The sequence below is a fragment of the Leucopleurus acutus genome, assembly GCF_964270905.1.
Source record: "Leucopleurus acutus genome assembly, chromosome: 19".
NCBI classification, from domain to species: Eukaryota; Metazoa; Chordata; class Mammalia; order Artiodactyla; family Delphinidae; genus Leucopleurus; species Leucopleurus acutus.
The window spans coordinates 22,733,896-22,753,553 of NC_139161.1; the positions used below are offsets into that span (position 1 = coordinate 22,733,896).

At 36.8% G+C, this 19,658-nt stretch overlaps 1 protein-coding gene across 1 annotated transcript in view; it reads right to left on the minus strand.

Annotated features, from left to right (window-relative positions):
• Nucleotides 1-19,658, minus strand: part of SKAP1 (src kinase associated phosphoprotein 1) — a gene marked incomplete at both ends in the record, with an annotated part of 280,095 nt that overhangs the window by 229,450 nt on the left and 30,987 nt on the right. The window contains one exon of the mRNA XM_082861196.1: nucleotides 12,095-12,200. Within this exon, the coding sequence (XP_082717322.1) occupies nucleotides 12,095-12,200 (106 nt within the window). The remainder of the gene's footprint in view (nucleotides 1-12,094; nucleotides 12,201-19,658) is intronic.

Here is a 19,658-nt window from a genome sequence, read left to right on the forward strand (position 1 = left end):
CCCTTCCCTTATTTCTGCTCTAACACCTTAGAGCACAGTAATGTCTTAAGGTGGCTACTGCATTTCAATGATTTTTTTTTTTTTTTTTGGTCTCCCAAGCATAAGACTGTCCTATGAGAGGCTATCAGAAGTTTTCTCCCTATATTTCTTTGGCCAAAACTATATCTTATGTAAACCCTAGACCAACCACTGGCAAAGCAGAATGGCTTTCAGATCATGAGTCATCCCTGGGTTGGTGGGGTTCTGTTGTCCAGGAAGAATGGAGGGTGGCTGCTGGGTAAGCATCCAGCAGGGTCTGCCCCAGCTTTGTGAAGTTTAGGATATCAATAAGACACCCAAAAGGAGCTGTCCAATATGCTGTATGGTGCCTTGGAGAGAGAAGTGCAGTTGAGCTGTAGAATTAGGAGTCATCCACGTACAGGGGAAGTTGTAGAGTTACGGACATGCATGCAACTGCCTACAACGAATGTGGTGAGAAAAGAGGGAAGCCTGAGGGACAGCAGTGAAGAGGGCAGCATAGAAAAACAAGCTCCAGCCAGAGCCTAAAATCAGAGTATAAATGCAAGGAAGAAGGAAAACCAGGAGAGACTATTATCATGGGGACAAATGGAGGGAGAGATATTTTGTTTTTGTTGTTTTTATTTGCTTGTTTGTTTTTACTTTTTGAGGAAAAGGAAGCTATCAATAGTGTCACATGCTGCAGAGAGACCAAATAAGACGAAGATTGAACAGCGTCACCTGGATGTAGCAATTAGCAAGTTACTGGTACTTTGTCAAGAATAACATGATAGGAGCAAAGACTAGACTATAGGGGACTGAAGAGTGGCCAGAGAAGAAGAAACCAGAAATGGCTTGTCTAGGCTTCCATTTCAAGAAGTGTGTCTGTAAAAAAAGAGATACAGGACAGTAGCTAGAGAGGGAATCACTGTGTGGGATGTAATGTTTTTTCTTAATATTAGGAGAGATTTGAGCATATTTATATGATGAATGGAGAGATGTAATCAGGAGACCAAAGCTAAGTTTGAGAAAGAGAAGGTCTCTGGGGGGGCAGTGGTAATAGTGGAGTGAAGATGACAACTGTGAGTCATAGCCTCAGTCCTCAAATAGTGTGAGGGAAGACTCTGAACTCAAAAGATGACAGAGAATTGTAAAGCCATGTAGACAAATCTCAAAAGGGAAGAGGTGTGGGATAAGATTGTACAGTAAAAGTCTAGAAGTGACAGCAAGGAGCTTGAAGGATGCCAACAGCACTTCTGGAAAATGAGCAAGTTCTATTTAAAATGACTGCAAGCAAAACAGTGTCCTGAAGAAGAACCATGTTTTACTTGGGCAGGGATGGAGAAAAGAGGTTGAGGATATCATGGAATTTGATTATAGTAGAACATGGATTCTAGGAAACACAGGGGAAAGGATTAGAAGAGAAGTCCTCAGGAAAGATGAGATGGTGGAGACAAGGAAGTGCAAAGCTTTATAGGAAGGATGATGACCAAAGGCAGAGGACTTTCGATGGATCATGGCTGGAATGACTGGCACCCATGCTCCAACAGAACTCCAATACATGATCAGCAGCCTTGTAACCTTATACCACAGACTGTTAGAGAAATGTTATCACATGAGACGTTTGAAGAGATGGACACCGTCTTTACAAATGGCTCTGTATCCCCTAATGCTCAATAAAAAGCAAGCATCCTATTTCTGGAAAAGAATATGTGGGGTTAGCTACTGAACAGCAACTTTCAGAATATAGAGGGTCTCTTGTTCTAGTGTTTAGCCTAGGACTGGAGAACATATTTATAACAGTTTTCCCCCATTCATTCAACTCACGTTATTGAGCTCATATCATATACCAGTACCATTACAGACTTTTTTTTTTAAATGAACATCCATGCCTTTAAGGAGTTATAATCTCCAGAAATATGTATTCTGAATTTTAAGAAATTGAATTTAAAATGAACTTAAAAGTGGTAAGTGGTAGAGCAGTGCTTCTCAAATGTTTATGTGCATACAAATGATCTTGGGATCTTAGTAAAATGCAGATTCTGATCCAGTGGGTCTGATTCAGTGGAGCCTGAGATTCTACATTTCTAACAGCTTTCCAGGTGATGTTGATGTTGCTGGTCCACGGGCCACCCCTGGAGTATCAAGAAGCTAAGACTCTAGCAAAAAAGATTTCTTGCTTTACCTTTTCCATTTACACTGACCTACAAAGTCCTAAGAATTTTTCCTCTTTTTTTTCCTTGCTAATTCTCTTATCCATCCTTTTTTTTTTTCCTAATAAAAAAGGGGGTTAGGGTAGAAAACCTTACAAAAAGCTTTTTCTTCTAAGCAACTATTAGCTACACACACCGTTTTCATGAACGTGCCAAACATCTATCTCCTGATCAAATACTTTTGCGGAACCTCTACTATTTCAAACAGGGCACCTAGATATTCAGTAAAAGAATAAAGAGACTGGGAGCGGCAATTAATTCTAGTTATGCCATATGGCAGTATAGAACACTGGCTGGAACTGAAAACTCAATTTCACAAGTCTTACTTATTCTGAATTTTAATCATCATAGGATCAGCAAACATATGCCTACCAAGCTGCTCCCTTTACACAAAATTTTAAAGAATAATCACGTTGCACACTCGAAAATGACTGGTTTTTCCCAAATGGACTTAAAATTTCTCTCCTACCAGATTCTCAAAATAAAGTAGCTGCTGACAGCTCCAGTTTAATCTCCCTGTTAAACAAAATCTTCAAACAGTACTTTTAATGAATAGCATTGCTTGCTTTCTTACCATTTTCATCGTCAGCTCACAATTTTGCACAAGTATAATTTTCTCTGGTTCCAGATTCCTCAGCCCTGGGGCTGGTTCAGGTGGTGGCCCTCCTGTCCCTGTGAACTCCCTCCATCGTGTCTGTCACTGCTGAGACACCCATCCCCACCACATTCTCTCCATTTCACCTCTCTCCAGAATGGAGACATTATCATTTTCAACACATACTCCATCCCCCGTCGTCTTAGAGCTAAGATACCTTCATCTCTTGTACATCTAATAATTTCAAGATAAGGACAGAAAAAGCAGTTCTTGTTCTGTGAACTTTTGTCTCTGGTGCTTGAGAGACTGTCCTAATATCCCCTGAACATGTTTTAGTGATAACATTTACTGCACCAGGGCCAAAATGATTTTCTGCCACTTTCAATTCTAGTTCAATAAAAGAATAAGAGCTTTGTTTCTAACCTCTGTCATTTTTAATACCATAAAATGATTTTAAAAATGTAAAATTGAGTTCCATTTCCTACTGGACTACCAATCTCATATTAGCTTTCCTTTTATCAAATTTATGAGAAAAGTCAGAAATTGCCTTTCCTTAAAAAAGATCAAAATTTCAGGATATCCTGGGCAGAATGTTTGAATTGAATTTCAGCTCTCTATAATTGCTGGCCTGGAAGTTTTAAAGAAGTATAAAAGTTAGATACTTAAAGTTAGTAATGTCAGAAATAACAAACTGGAGGATTATCCCTTAGTCTACTATCATCCAGAAATAATAAAGTTATTCTCAGAAAATTATCATCCTAAAAAATCACAAACATGTTTATTACATTTCCAAATTGAGGAAGTCTATGGTTTTCTGAAACAATGGTGAATGAAGTCCATGGTTTCTGAACTGCAAAGTGAAACAAATAATGTTTTTTGAAACATCATATTATAAAATGTTTCAAATATGCATAAAACGTGAAAGAACACCCATATATGTGTATATCCACAACCTAGACTCTATGATTCATATTTTGTTATATTTGTTTTGTCACTTATCCATCCGTCCATCTTTTTTGTTGTTGTTTATATCTATATTTATATTTTTAAACATCTTTATTGGAGTATAATTGCTTTACATTGTTGTGTTAGTTGTTGCTGCATAACAAAGTGAATCAACTATACATATACATATATCCCCATATCCCCTCCCTCTTGCGTCTGCCTCCCACCCTCCCTATCCCACCCCTCTAGGTGGTCACAAAGCACTGGGCTGATCTCCCTGTGCTATGCAGCTGCTTCCCACTAGCTACCTATTTTACATTTGGTAATGTATATATGTCAATGCCACTCTCACTTCGTCCCAGCTTACCCTTCCCCCTCCCCGTGTCCTCAAGTCCATTCTCTACATCTGTGTCTTTATTCCTGTCCTGCCTCTAGGTTCTTCAGAACCATTTTTTTTTTTTTTTAGATTCCATATATATGTGTTAGCATACAGTATTTGTTTTTTCCTTTCTGACTTACTTCACTCTGTATGACAGACTCTAGGTCCATCCACCTCACTACAAATAACTCAATTTCGTTTCTTTTTATGGCTGAGTAATATTCCACTGTATATAAGTGCCACATCTTCTTTATCCATTCATCTATCGCCATCCATCTTGTTTTTGATGCATTCCAAAATAAACTGCAGACATTGCTACACTCTAGAATGTGTATATAATTAACTAAATTTCAATATTTATTTACAGTTCCTTTAAACCAATAAGCTTTTGAAAGATGCCAATTCCTTTTTTTTTTTTTTGTAATGGCTTGGCTAAGTAAACTATGCAACCAATTAGAAATTCTACATTCTAAATCCCAATCTTTTATTAATTCTCCTACTTTGAGTAATTTCTCGTATCTCAGTTCTCTCATCAACAAAAGAACAAAGGCACTTGGTCGACATGGTATAAAATCTTGATTACCAAATTGTAAAATGGACGTTGTGGTTATGGCAGAATTCACAAATGAGAGACACTAACTAATATAACTTAGAGAAATAGCTTATTGGAGATTATCCAACTTTATGTGGGCATAAAGTTTTCTGTAAATTATAATGAGAACTCAACAAGGCTCACAAACTCAGGAGAGATCTTGAGTTTGAGCATTTAATGATAATGCATCTTATATAAGCCACACTGTATCCATGATAAAACCATTTGAGGCTGGATTATTGAAGACTGAGTCACTCCAAGTGCGAATTTCATAACAAAGCACTAGCATCAAATTGGAATTTTCTTGGCTTTGCAAAGCCATAGTATTACTGGCTTGTAAACTCCCTATTAATTAACTACAGTAAGAGCTGCCACAGGGATAGCTGCCCCTTCCTTTATGAGCTGCTTATCCCCCTACACTGATTTTTTTTCTTTTGGAAGATTGGCCCTGGAAGGGGCATCCTTTGAAGCCTGAAGAATCAAAGCTGCTGCAAAGCACTGCTGAGAGTTTCGAAAGAAATATGAAGAAACTACATTGGACCTGGGGCGACAGGCTGAGATCTTCCCAAACAGGTCAGCAGTTGGTCTGTAAAATATTCCCATTGCCAAGGAGGCAGTGACATCTTGTGTAAATCAAAAATGAAAACCCTAAGATATCTCATTTCCATTTTAAATGCATGGGGGTTGAATATGGATATCTAGCACTCAAGAAGTTCCTGTGGGATTGATTTTTTTCCCATCTTCTCTGAGCCCTTTGCTGAGCGTAATAAGAAGGACCGCATTTCATTATCAACCCTGCTAGCGCTGCACTTCAGGGAGACTAGATGAGGCTACACAGTGGGAGAGAAGATCTGGCTTCCAGAGAAGAAATGATTCACATGGTGTGGTTATAAAAACCCACTTTAGGCCCAACTCATTTGCAACAGAATCATGAAATAAAATTAAATCCCAAGGAAATGAAATTTCCTGCATCATTTTGCAAATTAAAAAAAAAAAAGAAAAATCATAGTGATACCATAAAAGGAATCAAATAGAGGTTTCAAGGTTTGGTTGGTAATGTTTGCATTTTTGTAATATTTGGAAAAAAAAAATTCCAAATAATATTTTGGGGGAGGCAACTTGAAAAGAAAACACAAGATCATGGTTAGGAGAATCTTCAATTGAATCATCAATGTTATAGAAAAAACAGAACAAAGAGTTTGGCTCCTGACAGCTGACCCAGTGCTCTTGCATTTCTCTTCCCTTTGCTCCAGTTTCAGTGTAACACAGGAAGTGGATACAGAGTGGATCTATAACAGCAATAAGAGAAAACGAGCAAATAAGAGAAAACCACAACCAGGAAGGCCTCACGCCACAAGTTTCTGGAGATCCACAAATAAGATGAATACAGAGAGGCATTGTTTTCCAGTGGCTTTCTATAAGCAGAGAAAATAATACAGCACTGGGACAAAAGACTAGCTCCAGATCAAATGAGACTTAAAATCAAGGCCAAAGTAAACAGTGGTAAAATGAAGACAATAATTTCATATAAATGATCTTTTCACACAATGTATGAATTAAGAGCCCCCATTTACAGACAGAGAGAAAATCTTCTAGTATTAAAAAATTGACACGGAGGATTTTCTGAGACCTTCCAAGACAAATCCATTTTGAGTAGATAATAGGAATGTGCCCAAGTGTTAACGATGGCTATAATTCTATCAGGAGTAAAGCAAATTTCAGCAACCTAACTATATGGCTAAAGAGTGGTGCTCAGCTTATTATTCTAATGGGTCAGTCCAACCTGAAGGGCGTAAGCTCAGTTATCTGCCTGCCTCCCAGGTCTCATTTCAAAATTCCTTTCACTCGAGATAGAACATTTTATTCTGTTTAATAAGTACAGTACTGGGATTTTTTTTTTTTTTTTTTTTTTGCGGTACGCGGGCCTCTCACTGCCGTGGCCTCTCCCGCTGCAGAGCACAGGCTCCGGACGCGCAGGCCCAGCGGCCATGGCTCACGGGCCCAGCCACTCCGCGGCACGTGGGATCTTCCCAGACAGGGGCACGAACCCACGTCCCCTGCATCAGCAGGTGGACTCTCAACCACTGCGCCACCAGGGAAGCCCAGTACTGGGAATTTTTAATAAAAAGGTTTGAAAGAAACAAGCTTTTTTAAAAAAAAAAAAAAAAAACCCACTTACTAAAAAATTATATATCACAGTTACTTATATATAAAATATTTATTTTATGGGATGACCAAAGGGAGAGGCTTCTGCCCACTAATACCACCATAATAGCCCAGTGTAGAAGAAAACAAAAATGGATCAATTTAATCTTAAAGCTGGTACCAAATCCAAGATACCTGCATAAGTGAAAGAATAAACAAAATAATCATCATCATAAAATTAAAAGGAGAGTTACACATTTCAAGGATGCTTTGAAAGTACAGGAGACTTGCTATGAAACAACATATAATACAATGATCTTCCTTTCCAGGCTAAGCCATGAGACCAACAGCAGGTATTATTATATCAGTCTCTCCTGTAGAGCATTTCAGACTAAAAGAGCAACAAATATAATCCCTCACTACCCCCAGTAAGTATGTCTCCAAAAATCTTTAACACCATTGTGAAATCTCAACATGCACTCACTAATTAACAGAAAACCAGTACAGGAATTTGGCATATAATTGATCAGTTTAAAGCCCTGAAGTTATTTCGGGTTTTTGTTTTTCTTTCTTGGTTAAGGATGAGAGGCAGAGATAGGACTGAAAAAGGAAGAAATGAATTTTTAACCTTCAAGATGTGGTCAAATTATTGCTATGACTTCTGAGCCTTTTCAAAGCTCTTTAAACTCAGATGGATTGCGCAAGTACCTACTACTCTTTTTTTTTTTTTCTGTGTTGGCACTGAAACTCCAGTGTAGCAAAATGAACAACAGAAAGAGATGTAATAAGCAAATATTTAAACTTGTAACACAGATGTACCAACAACACATTCCACATTTCTTCTCTTGATAAGCACACTTCATCTGAATGTTTTTTGTTTGGGGCTTTTTAGCTCAGTAGCGAGCACTTGGGAAAAGTAACACTCTCTGTGTAATTAATGGTAATGATATTTAGTCTACCCCTTCGAAAATCTTGCTCCCAAGAGTTATATTGGACTAACTCCTTGTCTTTCTTCCTACAATACAAAGACACAAGAACAATATATTCTTAAACTAAATCCTGTTTTAAAGCTAAATCCATGTTAAGCTGACAAGAAAAACTTGAAATTCCCAAAGAGAACTGGAATTATTTTTATGATATTTTTACCAATGTATCATGTTTCATGCAGAGCTATATGCTAACCACCCACAATGGGACATGTTCGAGATATTCTTTCAGTCTGTACTTTAAAAGTCCTGGTTTTGTGGGTTTTGTGCTCTAATCCTGTTACATAGTTATTTCTTTATTTCTTTCCATTTCAATATGCTACTAATCTACCTGTCTCTTTTGGGAACTCCTTTAAATTTCACAAAAGGAAACAATACTCCCAGTTTGTTTCCATTGGCTCTGGCCTTCACTTCCAACAGCGAGCATAAATGACTAGCTGTTCCAAAACGAGCCATCAAGAGAGAATTTATTCCTACCTCCGTAATAAAAATATTCTATTTTCTTCATCCCTCCCCTGACTCTCAATGTATTCTTGCTGTCAGGTGGCCTCCCCTGAATCAAACTTAAGAAATGCTCAACTGTTTCTGCAAATGCATAAGAATGCCATCAAACGTCTGAGTGTAGATCAAGTCTGCTTCATTCCAGGTGTCTCACAGCTGGCGCTGGTACTGCAGTGACCACCATAATAAAACAGCAGGAGCCTCTGCCTGGCTTTCATTCTAATCATTCTCTAAAGACCTCAGTGAAAACTTGGACTCAGAAAGTGAAAGCCGTTAGTTTTAGGGAGAAGGTTTAAATGAGGAGGCAGTGTGAAGAAGAGCAATGAACATCGCAGCTCAGGACATCAAATACCACAACAGGACTTCATTTCCTTGGACTTACAGAAATCGTTATCCTTTTATTATTTTGTCTTACATGGAAAACATTATCCTTCATTGGTAACACTTTTAAGCACCCCCCCCCAAAAAAAACCTATAACGATAGAACTACAGATATGATTTTAAGTCTGGGAGGACAGAGAATAGTGAAGCTACCTGTACTGAAAAACAGATGAGCACTTGGACATCCATGACTCGACACAACTGTCATTTCCTGGGGTCGGTCACTCTAGGCAACAGAAGGGTGGCAAATGGCACATAACAACTGTGATGGAGTCAGATGCTTTGATTTACAGTGAGTCCACAGCCATGCAAACAGCACTGAATTCTGAGCCACCATAAAAATTAGGGCCAAGCCCCTAGAATTTACCAAAAATCAGAGCCAGTGCTATTTTCACTTCTCTCAACCCTTTTCATTCTCAAGCAGCACAGTATTGAGGAAAGAATTAAAGGAATTAAAGCGAGGACACAACAAAGATAGAGTGGAAAGTTGGGGGAGGAATATATGTATGTATGGTATTTACATTTATCTAGTGTCTTTCCGAGATTATCCTGCTAGATTTCTTACCCACCTTCCAAATAAGCCGTAATGTGCCAAATCAATAGTTTTATACAGGTTCCTACCCTCCCCCACAAATTTACCAAACCCCTAAAATTTTATTGCTTTAATATGACTAAAGATAAAACTTTTTAAGTGACTTTAATTCTTTTGATGTTACTTGGCAACTTGCCATATACATTTAACTCTCAAGTTTGATGACTTCCAAATTTCTTTTCACACCCAGCCTCTGGGAGAGATACAACTTCCACACAAAAAAGTAAATGTGGCTGGCATTGTACCAGCTTTCAGTGCTTTCAAACCAGCTGGTTTCAATACAGGCATAACATCAACCAGCCATACATGGGGCTATAGATGCAACGTGGCTGAAAAAGAGGATTCAGTAAGACAAGGGTTACATTAACGGGACGATGATTGAACGGGCAAATGTAAGACAATTTCAAACAGCTTGCCAAAGGAAAGTCTCATTTTTCCATTTCTTGTACAGTATCTAATTTCTGGCTCCTCATTTCCTCCTGATCTGATAATTATGAAATTCTAAATAAAGTGTCATCTTTCTTGCAACAAATCAATGAACAGAAAGCTCCCATCAACAATGCAGATGTTTCCTAAAACTCCTGCTGATTATTTCCTGAATGTCTATCCCACAAACCACACAGCAAGTCCTTTGAGAACAAGGAACCCTCTCTACCTCATAACAAATACAGCTTCTATGTGTGCGAGCATGGGTATGTGTGTATGAGTGTGTGTATGCACTTAAAAAGAGGACTAAGAAGTAATATGTAAGTGATAACAGTGAGTCACCACAAAATCACCTTTTATTATCAATTTCAGATTGAAATTTAGTCCTTTCCAAGTTCTGTGGTACAAATATGGGAAAGGAGAATTCCTACTCATTGTATATTTGTCTCTACAGATGCAGTAAAATTGTTTTTACTTTCCTTATCACAGATTTATACCATTAACACCATGAAAAGGTATCACCATTTATACCATTAATACAACATACACAATTATATTACGGCCAACCCTCTCCCTATAATACAGTTTAAAATAATTCTACCTTTGTTCTTCGTGCCATCCTTATAATAATCCTAAAATACAAAGGTCAACTTTGTATTAAAAAAATAAAAAATTCTATAAGTTACTAACTGAGCCTTCAGGTACACAACTAAGCCTAAACTTATCTACTAATAAAGTAACATTATGGGGAAGTTTGTTTTAAACACTCTTCCAGCCTACCATAAATTATAGATATTCTCATTTTGCAAAAAGCTCCCATCTTTTGCATTCTGTTTGTTTCAATTATTCAGGGCAACCCAAGCTGATAATTACACAGTCCCCAGTTGCTGAGTAAAAGTGACGTTTAATTAGCCAGCAGGAAAGATCGATTAAGATCCAGCAGGGCATCTTGCGAGGTTCTCGCACATTCCTGGAAGGAATATATTCTGGCTGTGCCCTTTGAAAGGATAAAACTCCTTGCTTGCTTCTAAGGAGTTTCAGTGAGGCTTCTAAAGTAGATGCTAAGCTTGGTCAGCCACACAAATTAAATTCCAGCTATAAGGACTTACCTGGTGGTCCAGAGGTTAAGACTCCGTGCTCCCCGGCTTCCCTGGTGGCGCAGGGGATAAAGAATCTGCCTGCCCATGCAGGGGACACAGGTTCGATCCCTGGTCCGGGAAGATCCCACATGCCGTGGAGCAACTAAGCCTGTGTGCCACAACTACTGAGCCTGCACTCTAGAGCCCGCGAGCCACAACTACTGAAGCCCACGTGCCACAACTACTGAAGCCCATGTGCCTGGAGCCCCTGCTCCACAACAGGAGAGGCCACCTCAATGGGAAGCCCGCGCACCACAACGAAGAGTAGCCACTGCTCGCTGCAGCTAGAGAAAGCCCGCGTACGGCAACTAAGACCCAACACAGTCAAAACAACAACAACAACAAAAAAAAAAACTCCGTGCTCCCAACGTGGGGAACTAAAATCCCACACGGTGCAGCCAAAAAAACAAACAAAAAAACAAATCCCAGGCATATCCCTGCAGTTGCTCTCCCTTTACTAAAAGTACTCAGTTCAAACATTCTGAATCACATTGCCTCCAAGTTGGAAAACACGTAAAGTAACACTCTCTTATCCCCAACTCTCATTCAGTTACCACATTTCAAGCAAGAGGTGGTCGGGAAATATATTGTAAAGGAAAATTTTTATTTCTTCCACCATCAAGCAAGTGTATGCATCTGTCAGGTGCTCACATTCTAAAAGGTACAAATTAGGTCAGGGCTTTTAATTTAAAAAAACCAAAAACTTAATGAGCATGATATTCCAATCAGTCTGAGACTAAGACATTCTACTATGCTCAGAGAATCAACTGGATAAGTCCAGTTTAAGTTTTCTATTAGGAAAGGAGATGTGGATATAAAATCAAGACCAAAAATCCTAACGAAAATTACCTCATACTGCTTAACATCTTCCCTTTCAGTAATTTGGACAAGCATAAATATTTAGCTTTTCACACATTTTGCAAGTATTCAATAAAGACTAACATAACAATCCAAAGCAGAAAGCAGAATAATTTTTCTAACATACATAATTATCAAAATATTTCCATTTTGGTAAACTACCCTAAATATGCCTGCCTACCTCCAGTGCAATTCAGTACGCATTTATTAAGCCTCTACCAAGTATAAAGAACTATGATAGGTGTGTCTTACTTTGCTAATTTATATACAATTAAAGTAGATTTTACTGATTATAAATTGTTTTAAATCTTATGAAGAAGAATAATGGAACCGGTTTATACAAACCTAGCTTTGATTTGCTGCAAGCCCCGTAGAATATGGTCTCTGTTGTCCCTTGCACCAGCACTAAGGTTCTCATTCCGCAAAACTTCTCCCAGGAACTCCTCAGTATCTAAAAGAAAAGGAAAGTTGATCAATGGAAAAGAAAAAGTACTAAGGGAGAAGGAGGAAAATCTGAAGGACTAAGAACAGGTATTATTTTCTCTTTAAAAACTTTGAAGTTGTAGAACGAGGGGAATGTAATTAATGCCACAGAACTGTACACTTAATAGTGGTTAAAATGGTAAATTTTATGCTACATATATTTCACCAGAATAAAAAATAAATAAAACTTTATATATGCCTGTAAATGACATTTTCTGATAATCCAAGACCTTGCTATGAATTTAGAAAGCTAATGCATATATTAACCATAAGAAATAACTATTTTCTAAACCATCTTAAAGAAACATTCAAATATTAATTATCACCGATGGCAGAGGGTGGACTGTCAGTTTCATAAACATGTAAACATTACAAACAAGTCACAAGCCAATAGAAGGTAGAGAGAAATACCAGTAAATAGAACTGAAATTTAAAATAGAGCTGAACTGCAACATCAAGAACACAAAGGGCAGACATTCAAAGAAGAAAAATTAATTAGCAGATGCATCATTAATGAAAATGACAATGCAACCAACTGAAGGAACCCACATGGAAAAGAAAAAATGTGTCCAAGAGAAGGAAACTGCAATTATGTGAGCATAATTAAATATTATTTCTATACATGATAGAAATATATAATATGGAACAAATGATGTTATGTTAAAAGAAATTGGGGGGGCATTTACAAATTTTCAAAGACAAAATAAACTGATAATGATTATAATTGCCAGAAATGCTAGCTATACACTTTATTATGCATAAAATAATTATAATCCCTAAAAAGCATATAAATAACATGGTTAAAAATTTCCACTTCCAAAAATATGAAACTGTATTATATATACTATCAAGATAATGTTATGAATTTATACAGTTGGGTTACATAAGCATACTTAAAATTTTGTTTTACATTCACACCACTCAACAACACCAAACAAAAAAATCCTAGATAGCCATTACCAGAACTTCTGATGGGGTATAAGATGTACTTTTTTTTTTTTTTTTTTTTTTTAAGATGTACTTTTGATGAAGTTCTGGAAGTAAAAATTTCACTGAGGACCACCATCAACTTCCAAGACCTGCATCACATTTATTGCATATGTCATTTAATAGGTTCCTCCAAGTTCCTCTAAAGGCTAAAGAATGAAAAAATGAGTTTAATTAAAAGGTAAAAAATAAATGCTATCAATTAATGTAATATACCATGTTAATAGGATAAAGGACAAAGACCATGTGATCATCTCAATAGATGCAGAAAAAGCATTCGACAAAATTCAACAGCACTTCATGATAAAAAAGTACTCAACAAACTAGGAATAGAAGGAAATTTCCTCAGTCTCATAAAGACCATCTACAAAAACCCCACTAACATCACAATGGTGTGTAAACATTAATAAATAGAACCCTCATTTTAAGTAAGTCAGGATACCAGAAGAGGGAGCGCTCACGTCCTACCCATAGATGTCAATTGCAGACCCAATAGGAAGAGATGTACCTTTGTACCTCCAACAGGAAGAATGTTGATACTTTACTACCCAGAAGGAGGAAGGAAAAATTTCTCCTTGCCCTGCAAGAGCCCAGCCAATGAGAGACTGTTACACAACTCAGCCAATGAAAAGCCATTACACTTTGAACTCCCAGTTTTCTCCAATGGACTCCTGGTTTATAATAGCCCCTCCCAACTCTTTCTTCTCCTCTATAAAAGAAAGTTCCTCTCTTCTGTTCTCTGGATTTGCCTGTGGATCACCATAGATTGCACATCCTGAATTGCAAGTCTTTGCTGTTCCCAAATAAACCCATTTTGCTGGTAAAATAACTGGTTGTTTGATTGTTTTAGGTCAACAAGTGAAAGACTGAATGCTTCCTCCCTGCTTCTAAGATCAGCAGCAAGACAAGCTGCCTCCTCTCACCACTTATCCTTAACATTGTACTGGTGCTGGCCAGGGCAATTATGCAAGAAATGAAATTAAAAGAGTCTAAATTAGAAAGGAAGAGGTAAAACTATCTCTACTTGCATATGACATAATCTTGTATAAAGAAAACCCTAAGGAATCCATTGAAAAACTATTAGGTCTAATAAATGAGTTCAGTAAGTTTGCAGGATACAAGATTAATACACAAAAATCAGTTGTAATGGGACTTCCCTGGTGGTCCAGTGGTTAAGAATCCACCTTCCAATGCAGGGGACGCAGGTTCGATCCCTAGTTGGGGAACTAAGATCCACATGCCACAGGGCAACTAAGCCTGCGAGCCACACCTAGAGAGCCTGCGCACTCTGGAGCCCGCACGCCACAACTAGAGAAGCCCACGTGCTGCAATGAAGACCCAGTGCAGCCAATAAATAAATATTTTTAAAAATCAGTTGTATTTCTATATAGTAGCAATGAAAAAATGAAAATTAAATTAGGAAACTTCCATTTAAGATAATGTAAAACAGAATTAAATACTTAGCAATAAATTTAGCAAGAGAAGTATAAAACTTAAACTCTGAAAACTATAAAATATTATTGAAAGAAATTAAAGGCCTAAATAAATGGGAAGAATCTCATGTTCATATATGAGACTTACTGCTATTAATATGGGAATATTTCCATATTAATCTAAAGATTCAATGCAATCTCTATAAAAATCTCAGCTGGCTTTTTTTCAGAAATTGACAAGCTAATCCTATGATTCATTTAGAAATCCAAGAGACCCAGAATATCCAAAACAATTTTGAAAAAGAAGAACAAATTTGGAGGATTCACATTTTCTGATTTCAAAACTTACTACAAAGCAACAGTAATCAAGACAATACAATACTGGCATAAAAACAAACACAGGTCAAAGGAAAAGAACTGGGAATTTAGAAGTAACCTCTCACATTTATAGTCAATAAATTTTTGATAAGGATGCGAAGACAATTCAATGGAAAAGAATAGTTTTTCAACAAATGGTGCTGGAACAACTGAATATCCACATGCAAAAAAATGAAGTTGGACACCTACCTCACAAAATATACAAAAATTAACTCAAAATGGATCACATTTTGAGTTAATAAAAAGTAAAAGCTAAAACTATTAGAAGAAAATAGGCATAAATCCTTGTGACCTTGGATTAGATAATAGTTTCTTAGATATGATGCCAAAAGAACAAGCAACAAAAGAAAAAATTGGACATCAAAAATGAAAAACTATTGGGGACTTCTCTGGTGGTCCTGTGGTTAAGACTTCACCTTCCAATGCAGGTGGTACAGATTCGATCCCTACTCGGGGAGCTAAAATCCCATATGCCTCACAGCCAAAACACCAAAACATAAAACAGAAGCATTATTGTAACAAATTCAATAAAGACTTTAAAAAAATGAAAAACTATTGTAGTTCAAAGGGTCCTATCAAGAAAGTGAGAAAAATTTTGCAAATCATATATCTGATAGGAGACATATGCAGAAGTATAAAAAGCTCTTACAATTCAATAATAAAAAGACAAATAACCCAATCTTAAAACAAGCAGAGGATCTAAATAGACATTTATCCAAAGAAGATATACAAATGACCAATAAACAAATGAAAAGATGCTCAACATCAGTTGATACCAGGAAAATGAACCACAGTGAGGTACCACTTTACATCCACTAGGATGGCTACAGTTAAGAAGATGGACAATAACAAGGGCTGTCGAAGATGGAGAGAAATTACGACCCTCATACATTGCCAGTGGGAATATAAAATGGTGCCGCCATTTTGTATATGTCTGGCAGTTCCTCAAAAGGCTGAACAGAGAGTTACCATATGACCCAGCAATTCCACTACTGGATATTACCCAAGAGAAATGAAAACAGGTGTTCAAACAAAAACTTGTACACAAATGTTCATAGCAGCATTATTTTTTTAAACATCTTTATTGGAGTATAATTGCTTTACAATGTTGTGTTAGTTTCTGATGTATAACGAAGTGAATCAGTCATTTGTATACATATATCCCCATATCCCCTCCCTCTTGCATTTCCCTCCCACCCTCCCTATCCCACCCCTCTAGGTGGTCACAAAGCACCGAGCTGATCTCCCTGTGCCATGCAGCTGCTTCTCACTAGCTATCTATTTTACACTTGGTAGTGTATATATGTCCATGCCACTCTCTCACTTCGTCCCAGCTTACCCTTCCCCCTCCCCATGTCCTCAAGTCCATTCTCTACATCGACGTCTTTATTCTTGTCCTGCCCTTTTTTTTTTTTTTAGATTCCATATATATGTGTTAACATATGGTATTTGTTTTTCTCTTTCTGACTTACTTCACTCTATGATAGATTCTAGGTCCATCCACCTCACTACAAATAACTCAATTTTGTTTCATTTTATGGCGGAGTAATATTCCATTGTATATATGTGCCACATCTTCTTTATCCATTCATCTGTTGATGGACACTTAGGTTGCTTTCATGTCCTGGCTACTGTAAATAGTACTGCGATAAACACTGTGGTACATATCTCTTTTTGAATTATGGTTTTCTCAGGGTATATGCCCAGGAGTGGGACTGCTGGGTCATATGGTAGTTCTATTTTTAGTTTTTTAAGAAACCTCCATACTGTTCTCCATAGTGGCTGTATAAATTTCCATTCACACCAACAGTGCAAGAGGGTTTCCTTTTCTCCACACCCTCTCCAGCATTTCTTGTTTGTAGATTTTTTGATGATGGCCATTCTGACTGGCGTGAGGTGATACCTCATTGTAGTTTTGATTTGCATTGCTCTAATGATTAGTGATGTTGAGCATCCTTTCATGTGTTTGTTGGCAATCTGTATATCTTCTTTGGAGAAATGTCTATTTAGGTCTTCTGAGCAGCATTATTCTTAATAGCCAATATGTGGACAAAACCCAAATGTCCATCGACTGATGAATAGATAAATAAAATGTGGCATATCTATACAATGGAATATTATTCAGCAATAAAAAATGAAATGCTACAATACAAATAAATCTCTGAAATCATTATTTCACCAAACAAAAGAAACCAGTCACAAGGGCTACATATTGTATAATTCCATTTACATGAAATATACAGGACAGGCAAAAATCTATAGAAACAGAAAGTAGGTTAGCGGATGCCTAGGGCTGTGGGAGAGATGGAGGCAGATTAGAGAATGAAAGCTAAGGGGGTTCAAGTTTTCTTTGGGGATGATGAAAATGTTCTAAAATTTATCTTGGTGATGATTGCACAACTCTGTGAATACTATACTAAAAGCCATTGGATTGTACACTTTAAATGGGATGGGTAGGGTGTATGGCATAAGAACTATATCTCAATGAAGCTGTTAAAAAATATAAACGGGGCTTCCCTGGTGGCGCAGTGGTTGAGAGTCCGCCTGCCTGTGCTCCGCAACGGCAGAGGCCACAACAATGAGAGGCCCGCATACCACAAAAAAAAAAAAAAAAAAAAGCATAAATGAACAAATTGCAACATCTACACATATCCTTCTGAAATTTCAAAACTGAAGGAAAATGAAAACATTCCTCAAGCACCGACATGGAAAAAAATAAGTAGTCTACAAAATAAGAGTCAAAATGGCCTCTCCACAAAATAAGCACTAGAAGATGAAAGTTTTACAGTGTTTTAAAGGAAAAATACTGTGCTCAAGAATTCTAAGCATAGTCAAGATGTTGGTTATATAAAATGAAGGAGACCAACAAAACATTTTCAAACAGTTGTGGCTCTGAATTTCTACCACCTACATTCTTTCCTGAAGAATATCTTTTCAAGGACACACTGATCAACAGAAAGAGGTGGTGATGAAATTCAAAACAGACAAATAAGTTAAATCTAGATACTTGTGGTTAAGTATAGTTTAAAACTTATTTTAAAAGTAATTCTTAATTAAGACGTTTGTAAAAAAATGTAATAAGCATCTGAATGCATTTAGAAAAGGAATAGAGAAGAAGAAAAACGTGCTAAATTACTTATTTACATAGGGCTAATGGGTACTATTCCATCCTGGACAATGATAATTAAAGCAAATGGGTTCAACTATGATTTTTCAAACACTAATGTAATAAAAGTAGAACAAAAGATTGTAAAAATATTCAATATAATAAAATATAGAAAAAAGAGAAAAATGTAGCAAAACAGATAAAACTCATAAGATTATATATCACTGATGACAATAATTGTGAAATTATAATTACCACGTACTGAGAAAACAATCTGTGTAAAATATTATAAAATGTGACCAGCATTGTACAGAGTGACAGATTTATAGACTTCAATATTTCCAATATTAAATAAAAAAGAACGAAAAGAAATACAATAAGCACCAAATTCAAAAAAATCAGAAAAGAGCAATAAACCAGCCTATGGAAAGGAGGAGAAAAGAAACAATAAAGATAAAAGCAGAATTAATAAGTCAGAACAGTGGTTGTCTAATAGTGCTCTCTGGAGTCATAAGCGTCTGATAAGAAAGAGAAGTTGGGGTTGGGGTGGGGTCAAGTGAGTGAAACTCTGGGAAACTCCCTTCCTTCCACTCACGATCCCCTTTGCTTTAATCACAAGTCCTTGGCTTTTATCTATTTATACACTGGGATTTCACATAAGATTTCAATTTTGAAAAGGTTCCATTGCACAACTTAGTGGTTACAAAACCACTGAACTTAAAAATAGTGAGAAAAATATGTATACAAATGCTAAATAAGTATAAGAGCTGGGACTTTTCAGAAGTGAGGGGAAATCCAATAAATTGATATATCATCAGCAAATGTAATCAAGGAAAAGGGAGAGAACACACAAATACACAGAAATGAGGCAGAATAAAAAGAGGCAATAACAAACACAAAAATTTTTTAAAGATAATGAAATATTTGATAAAGTTGGTGAGATTTCAAGTTATTTTAATTTTCTTTTTTGTGCTTTTATGCATATTTAAATTTTATGATAGTGAGCATCATTTTTATCCCTTTAAAAGATTATTTCAAAAACAAAGTGCTATGTAAACAAAATAAAGTTCCATGCAAATAAATATGAAAATCTCCGTGAAAGTTTCTGAGAAAAATATAAATTTCTAAAACTGAATTGAGAAATGGAAAACCTGAATCCTAAACAGGCTAATAACCAGGGGAAAAGAAGAAAAGGTTGCTAAATGTTTTTTTGAGTTCATATTAATATAGTTTTTTAGATCTTTTTCAAACCTTTAAGTAATGAATAATTCTTGTTCTATATAAATTATTCCAGAGCATAATTCTCAAATTATGAGAAACTTCTCAAATCATTTCGTATAACCTAGCATAACCACAGTTCTAAAAGAGCACAAAAAGGAATCAGTTTAAAGTTAATATAGAGGGAAGGGTGGGGGGCGGGGATAGTTAGGGAGTTTGGGACTGGCATGTACATACTGCTGTTTAAAATGGATGGCCAACGGGGGACCTACTGTGTAGCACAGGGAACTCTGCTTGGTATTAT